General features: G+C 33.4%; 1 protein-coding gene across 1 annotated transcript; it reads right to left on the bottom strand.

Annotated features, from left to right (window-relative positions):
- Positions 1–247: 247 nt before the first annotated feature.
- LOC18442074 (pentatricopeptide repeat-containing protein At1g08070, chloroplastic) lies at positions 248–2,644 on the bottom strand. The gene has a single exon (XM_011627946.3). The coding sequence runs from the start codon at positions 2,542–2,544 to the stop codon at positions 433–435; it is 2,112 nt and encodes a 703-aa protein (XP_011626248.2). The 5' UTR covers positions 2,545–2,644; the 3' UTR covers positions 248–432.
- Positions 2,645–8,181: the final 5,537 nt, after the last annotated feature.

Here is an 8,181-nt window from a genome sequence, read left to right as displayed (position 1 = left end):
TACAACACTCCTTGGAGAAATTGGCCCTCAAGGATCGAAATAAAGAGTAGTTCACGAGAATGGAAAAAAAAATATTGTAATTATAAATCAAGTTAAAAAAGAAAGCTCCAAACAAAAATAACTTCATCATCATCCGAGCCTTATCGCATGATGTGTTATGACCCATTTGAAAGCCAAATGATAGCACAATATAACAAATCCAAAAAAATAAAAGAGAGAGAAGAAAAGAAGAAAAACTCCAAATACCTTTTGAGAATTTCTCAATAATTCAAGCCGAAACAAATTATCAATGTTTCACACCACAGATGTTGAGGCAGCAGTATAAATCTTTACAGTTGACAGACAATGATTTTACAATATGCACAACAAAGAATATGAACCATGGTAGAAAGTCTACATCCAAAACTCATAAATGGCAGAAACAAGGATGACTTACCAAAAATCATTACAAGAACATGAACCACCTCTAAAATGGTGGAATCGATTCCGATCCCTAACAACAATCTCTCTATCAAAAACCTTTGAGATAATCTTAGTGGCAGTATGGCAATCAGTACAAACTCTAAGGTTCTTCGAAATACGTATTGTGGTCCCTGGTGGTGTTCTTATAAGCCCAAAGGCAATCGCCAGCTTCTCACTATGATGAGAGACTGAAACTTCCTTCTCCTCCTCATCGGCATCAAGTCTAGCCTCTGCAGTGTTTGGTACATAACCCACTAATTTGATTTTCTCAATCATATCTCCTACTTTGGCATAAATATCCTTAGCCAATGGGTGTGAGGAATCCTCCGCAAAGAACTCATGAATCACACCATCCACCTCAATTAAGGTACACCCAGGAGTCTTCTTAATCCCCCTCTTCTTCATCTCTGACCTCACTCTTAATGCATCCTCCCATCTCCCTACCGATGCATATACATTTGACAAGAGTATGTAATCTCCACTATGGTCGGGGTCTATTCTATTAAGCCGTCGTAGAGAGTCCTCAGCTATTTCCACATTGCCATGAACTCTGCAACTAGCAAGCAAAGTCCTCCAAATTATAGCATTAGGCTCAATGGGCATGCACTTGATAAACTGGTGCGCCTCATCGATCAGTCCTGCTCGTGCAAGGATATCAACCATGCATCCATAATGATCAATTACAGGCATAATTCCATATTCAACAGTCATGGCATTGAAGTATCTCCTGCCCTCTTCCACCAACCCTGCATGGCTACAAGCTGAGAGGACCCCAATAAAGGTAACATCATTAGGCTCGATTTTCTCATCGATCATTTGAGAAAAGAGTGCAAGAGCTCGTGTCCCTTGCCCATTACTTGCAAGACCTTGTATCATCACAGTCCAAGACAAGACATTACGCTCCGGCATTTCATTGAAAACTTCCATTGCCTTATCGATAGAACCGCACTTTGCATAAAAGTCTACTAATGCAGTTCCAAGAGTGACTGTCATCTTAAGTTTCTTCTTGTCTACATAGTAATGGACCCATTTTCCAGCTTCAAGAGCTCCAAGAACTGCACAAGAAGAGAGAACACTAACCATGGTGACTTCATTAGGCTGAACCTCCGTAACTTGCATTTCTCTAAACAAAGCCAGTGCCTCTTTACAACGACTAGCCTGGTTATAACCAGAGATCATTGCACTCCAAGCTACAACATCTTTTTTAGGCATTTCATCAAAAACATTTCTAGCAATATCCAAGAGACCACATTTTGCATACATGTCAACAATTGCAGTCATCAAATTGCGAGATAGCAAAAACCCATTTTCCATAAGATAACCATGAATCCATTTGCCCAATTCAAGGGCACCCAACCTGCCACAAGCAGTAAGAACACAAATCATGGTCACCTCATCGGGCCTCACACGATCTTCTCTCATGCTCTGAAACAATCTCACCACCTCTTTGGATTTCCCACTCTTCGAATAGACAGCAAACATCGAATTCCAAGCAATTATACTCCTGTCAGTCATTTCATCAAACAGCTTTCGAGCGACAGTGAGATCTCCGCACTTGCCATACATATGGACCAGCGTGTTTCGAACAAAGGCATTCGAACTTTCGCCATTCTTTAAGATTTGGGCATGGACTGCCATGCCTTCTCTCAAAGCACAGGCTTGAGAGCAGGCCTTGAGGATGCATGGAAAAGTGTATTCATCTGGTTGGATATCTTTCTCACACATCTCTTTGAAGACAGAGAGAGCTTCTCTTGGGGCACGCCTTGAAGTATAAGCGCGAATCAGGATGTTATAGGAGGAAGCACGGAGGTTCTCAGCTCGACTGAAAACCAGTTGGGCGTAGGGAAAGCCATTGTTGAGAGAGAACGAGCAGAGCTCCAGGAAGTTTTCAAAGAGAGGGGGATCATGGCTGTGGGTTTTGATGATGGTGGTGTGGACTTGTTGCAGGTCTCTAATGGTTTTGCATTGGTTCAAAAGGGCTTTAGGATTTTGGAGGCGAGAGGAAGAAATGGGTTTTGCGTTTGAGGTGGGCTGGGCGTTAGGGAGTGTTTGGTTGAGGTAAAGAGAGAAAGAAACCGCCATTTTTTGGCTGGCTTAATCCATTACAACATCACAGAGAGGGATGAAGTAAGGGAGTGAAAATCATGCGGGCTGGACCGCATTTCTACATATGCAGTCCAGAAGTGTAAAGCATCCAGGTGGCCCATTTAAAAATAATAAAAAATAACTGTCTAAATCTTTTTTAATGAAATTATTATTTCTAATTTTTAAATTGATGTATGTTCTCATCGATTACACATCTTTAAAAATTAAGTCCAAAAATCTATAAAAAATAGATAGTTAAGAGGTGCCGCATTTTTTTAATTTGCAGGCTTGGCCCGCATGCTAACCGTGTCCTTCTCTACAATTCTACATTAATTTTGTTCTTTTTTCTGATATTTGGTCCTTAATAATCCGGATAGGAGCGTGTGTTTAAGAAGCCAGATGAGTTGCCGAACCAGTTCGATATTGAGTTAGAACCAGCAGAAAAATCTTAGAAAAATCTCAAATTAAAAAAATGCACATGTGAATAAGTTAATAATTAAGAAATTTAGTTCACGATTCAGCAGGTGCAAGAGTCCCTTGACTCACCAACGTTCATATCTAAGATTGACATTGTAAAAAAAAATCATAGGGCTCGTATGCTTTCAAAAAATCACATTTTACATATCAATTTTATTATTACTTTTGCATGTTCACGATCAACTTAACGTCAGATTTTAGATTAAAACTCCATTTCTAAGATGATTTAATGGGGGGCCCGCATAATCCTAACAATTATATTGAGAAACCAACAGAGTTAGAGAGGTGCATGGATATAAAGAGAGAGTACTATAGTTCCCTTATTTTTAAAAAGAGTGATAGAGATTTCAATTTTTAGAAATTTAAATAGGAATTAGTTAGATAAAGGAAAACAAAGCTAGAGACAGATAGATATAAAAAGAGAGATATAATGGTTTCCCTAAATTTTTATTGAGAATGATAGATATAGAGGAATATATTTATGCGGTATCCTTTCCTAAAAAATATATAGTGAGAGATGGGAAAATAGTTAATAGCATGTAATGACAAATGTTCCAAATATGTGATAACTAATATTAATATATAATATTACGTGATGACCAATTTTCCTTTATCCTATACTTAGTATTTATGCTCTTATTTCATTTTTATTTCTTTTATTTCTAATTTGGCATGTAATTTTTAGAAGGATAATAAATTATATATTTTGAACACATTTATATATAATGTGGTCATAGGTGGATATGGAATTTTTTATATAGAAAGGAAAAGGTCCATACGGTTAACTAATGTTACAATTAAGATTTCTTAACCCGTAGAAATTGGATTTGGATTATCTTCTTATTTTTAATACAAATCAAATCTCACCTTTTTTAAAACAAATCAAATCAGGTCGGATAGGTGGATTGACGATTCGGAGTGGATGGCCTCAAAAAATTTCAAAGAAACTCTAAAAATAGTATCTTTTAAGTTTCTTACAAATTTAAGATGGTGCATTACGTACTTTTATTATTTTATAAAAACGCATGATTATTGAGATGTTGTTTCTTAGGATATATGTTGATTATTAAATATTCTAGGGTTCCCAAAATCTAAAATTCTTATTCAAGATAACTTCTTTCTCTATCAGTTTTAGTTATGGCCCTTAGTAGAGAAACATGGGCCCTTACAAGATCCCAGTAAAATGTTGAAAACAATTTGAGTTTGTTGGAAAACTTAAAGGATGCGGTTTGTATAGAGCCAAGGCTCTAAACAATCAAAGTTAAGCGCACTTTCAAATAGTCTTGAGAAATGGGGTTTCAATACTGAAAATCTTTGTAATAGCTTTAAAATATATTTTCATCTTTAATTATAAAATTTAAAGCTTCAAAGATAGTGTAGATTGAGCAGATCTACGAAAACTTGAAAATTGACGGTCAAAAAATGAATTACAAGATTCACGATTTCCAAAACTTGAAATCCATTTCTTCTTATGTCCATGCATCTTGATGTCGAGATGAACAATTTAATGATATTTGGGCATCAAAACAACCTTTTTTAGTGAAAATTTTGAGGTGGGCACTAATTTGATTGTTTAGAGCCTCGGCTCTATATAAACTTTTTCCTAACTTAAATGTTTTTTCCTCAAGTTTACAAATTTAATGCATCAAGCTCTTGCTTTTTCCTATGTTTACATATTATTTATTTTATTTCCATATGGTTTTTTATTTGATGGAAAAAATTGTGTTTCATTTTGGCAATATAAATGGAATAATCTTTTCATAAAAGAAGAAGCCGTTGTTGTGTAAAAGAAATAGTTCTATAAAAAACGTTGCTCCTCATTCTCAACTAGCAGGTGCTGATCGAGGCACTTATGCTGAAATTTATTTTGAAAAATGTAGGGACTTGTTATTGAAATATTAAAATGTGTGGTGTGTCAGCTGCCATCCGCTTTTCAAATTAAAAATTTTTAGTGAAATTCTACAATTGGTTTTGCTTTTCAAATTAAAATGTTTAAATAAAAAATTGTAATTGGCCAAACGTGTGATCTGGATAGATGAATTTTCAATCATTAGTTTTGAAGAAGTTTTAAAATTTGTAGTGTTAGGAGACATATGTTATTAAAAAGAACGATATTAAAAAAGGGGTTGAAACCCCTTAAAATATCATTACAGGAGTAAAAATCTTTAAACTAAAATCAGTTCATTGTGTAACCGGTTGATCGCACGATTCTGATCAAGATCGGGGAATTTCATTGTATAATTGGCCGATCGCACGATTTTGATCCAGATCGGGGAATTTTTCAAACACTGGTTTCAAAGAAGTTCTAAAATTTGTAGTGCTTAGAGACATATGTTATTAAAGGGGAAAATATTAAAAAAAAGGATTAATCCTTTAAAATATCATTAAAGGAGTTAAAATGTTACAAAAGGGGTTAAAATATTATAAATTACACTAACGCACTTGCTTTCAAATTTCTATATCAATAAGGTATTTCCTCTTGAAAAATATTAAAATTTTTCCAATTTGTCATTGTTTAGTGTTGGGAAGTCTAGTACGGTTACCTTCGTCATTTTACTACAAAAGATGCTTTAAGTCGAATGACAAAAGTACGTACTTGGAGTTAAAATTACCCCAAATTTTTCTGCCGGACAATTTGTAATTTGTCCTCTTTTAACTCCTTTAATGATATTTAAGGGGTTTCAACCCCTTTTCGATATTTTTCGGTTATTAAAGACAGGTTCAATCACTATTGCACATTCTCATTGATGATAAATTTAGTAAGGAAACAGATTATATAAGGTTGCAACCATGTAGAATTAATTGAATCTAAAAACTCCATCGTAAAAAGCTTTTTTGAAGTTGTAAAACCCGCTAATTGATCACCTTGAGATGTATGAATGTGTGAAAAAACAATGATTTTAAGTTTCAAAATTAGTGCATCTTGGAATACATCCATCCATTTTTAAGATTTTCATGTGTTTATAGATCTACTTCATTTGAACCATTTTTTGAGTCTAAAATTTTATAATTAGATATAAAAATAGATTCTAAAGCAATCTTAAAAAAATTTGACACCAAAATTACATCTTATGATAAAATTTGGGGTGCACCTTACTTTGATTGTTTAAGGTTGCTACCTTATACAAACCTCACCCTTTCAAAAATCACTTTCCATACTTGTGTATACTATACAACCGTTGCATGAAATCATTTCCCATATACATAGGGAAATGATCTAATACAACGGTTTTATAGTAGTATAATACAACCACACATCTAGAAAACCATATTTTTGGCATTTGTATGACCCCAAATAGTGCACAAACATTATCTTCATTCTCATAATCAATCCTATGAAAAAAATTTCATTTTGCACCTTAGATATGGTCAAAATTAATACCCATCCAACAATGAATATCGACCATCCATTTGGTGAATTTCAAGATCTAGGCCTTAACAAATTCAAAATCACTTTTTTCTTTTTTAGCATTATTAATCTGATGATGATAACGCTGTATAAAAATTTTGGGAATAAAAAAATCCTTCTGAGGCCTATGTCTAACTATCTTAATAAAATGGACGGCCTATATTAATTGGTCTAGAATGAAAACTTTCTATAACATTGTTTCAAAATTTTCTTTTTTGTGATTGTTCTTCAAAATGAAAAGAGAGTACATTTAAAAATTCGTGTCAAACAAATGTCTCGAACATGGTTATTGAAGATGATTGTATTACACTACTATACAACCGTTGCATAAAATCATTCCCCATATACATAGGGAAATTATCTAATACATCGGTTGTATAGTAGTATAATGCAACTACACATCTAGAAAACTATATTTTTGGCATTTATATGACCTCAAATATTGCACACACATTCTAATTCATCATCATAATCAATCCTACAATTTTTTTTTCAATTTGCACCCTAGATATGGTCAAAATTAATACCCATCTAACAATGAATCTCGACCATCCATTTAGTGAATTTCAAGATCTAGGCATTAACAAATTCAAAATCACTTTTTGTTCTTTTTTCTTATTATTAATCTAATGAAGATAATGGTATATAAAATTTTGGGAATAAAAAAATCCTTCTGAGGCCTATATCTAACCATCTCAATAAAATAAACAACTTATATTAATTGGGCTAGAATGAAAACTTTATATAGCATTTTTTTCAATAATTTTCTTTTTGTGATTGTTCTTCAAAATGAAAAGAGTGTCATTTAAAAATTTGTGTCAAACAAATATCTCTAACATGGTTATTGAAGATGGTTGCATTATACTACTATACCGTTGCATGAAATCATTCCCCGTATACATAGGGAAATGATCTAATGCAACGGTTGTATAGTAAAATAATGCAACCACACATCTAGAAAACCATAGTTTTGGCATTTGTATGATCCCAAATATTGAACACACAGTCTCTTCATCCTCATAATCAATCCTATGAAACAAAATTTTCAATTTGCACCCTAGATATGGTCAAAACTAGTACCCATTCAACAATGAATCTCGACCATCCATTTGGTGAATTTCAAGATCTAGGTTATAAAAAATTCAAAATCACTTTTTTCTTTTTTAGCATTATTAATCTAATAATGATAACAATATATAAAAATTTTGGGAATAAAAAATTGTTTCTGAGGCCTATATCTAACCATCTCAATAAAATGGGCGGCTTACATTAATTGGGCTAGAATGAAAACTTTCTATAGAATTTTTTCAAAATTTTCTTTTTTGTGATTGTTATTCAGAATGAAAAAAGTGTACATTTAAAAATTCGTGTCAAACAAATGTCTCTAATATGGTTATTGAAGATGGTTATATTATGCTACTATACAACCGTTGCATAAAATCATTCCCCATACACATATGGATGTAGTTTCTATAAGGCCTAGGCTCTATGAAAACAAAGAAGAATCCTCGTCTGGAAAGCCCTTCAGGAATCGAAAATCTTCATGATGACTCTAAAATCAACTTTCAAAGCCATCTAAGATATTTGAAACTCAAAAAATAATACAGATCTTATGGATCCATGAACACTTATTTTCAAGGTGAAATGGACAATTTAGATATTGTGTTGCAATATATACTATTTTTAGAGCTTGAAATCTTAATTTTTTATACAACTATAATTGTCAAGACCGAAATGATTGATTTAGG

This window comes from Amborella trichopoda, chromosome 6 (genome assembly GCF_054954075.1).
Source record: "Amborella trichopoda isolate Santa Cruz 75 chromosome 6, AtrichopodaSantaCruz75HAP2 v2.0, whole genome shotgun sequence".
NCBI classification, from domain to species: Eukaryota; Viridiplantae; Streptophyta; class Magnoliopsida; order Amborellales; family Amborellaceae; genus Amborella; species Amborella trichopoda.
The sequence above is the reverse complement of the archived record's forward strand: the minus strand, read 5'-3'. Positions and strand labels throughout refer to the sequence as shown.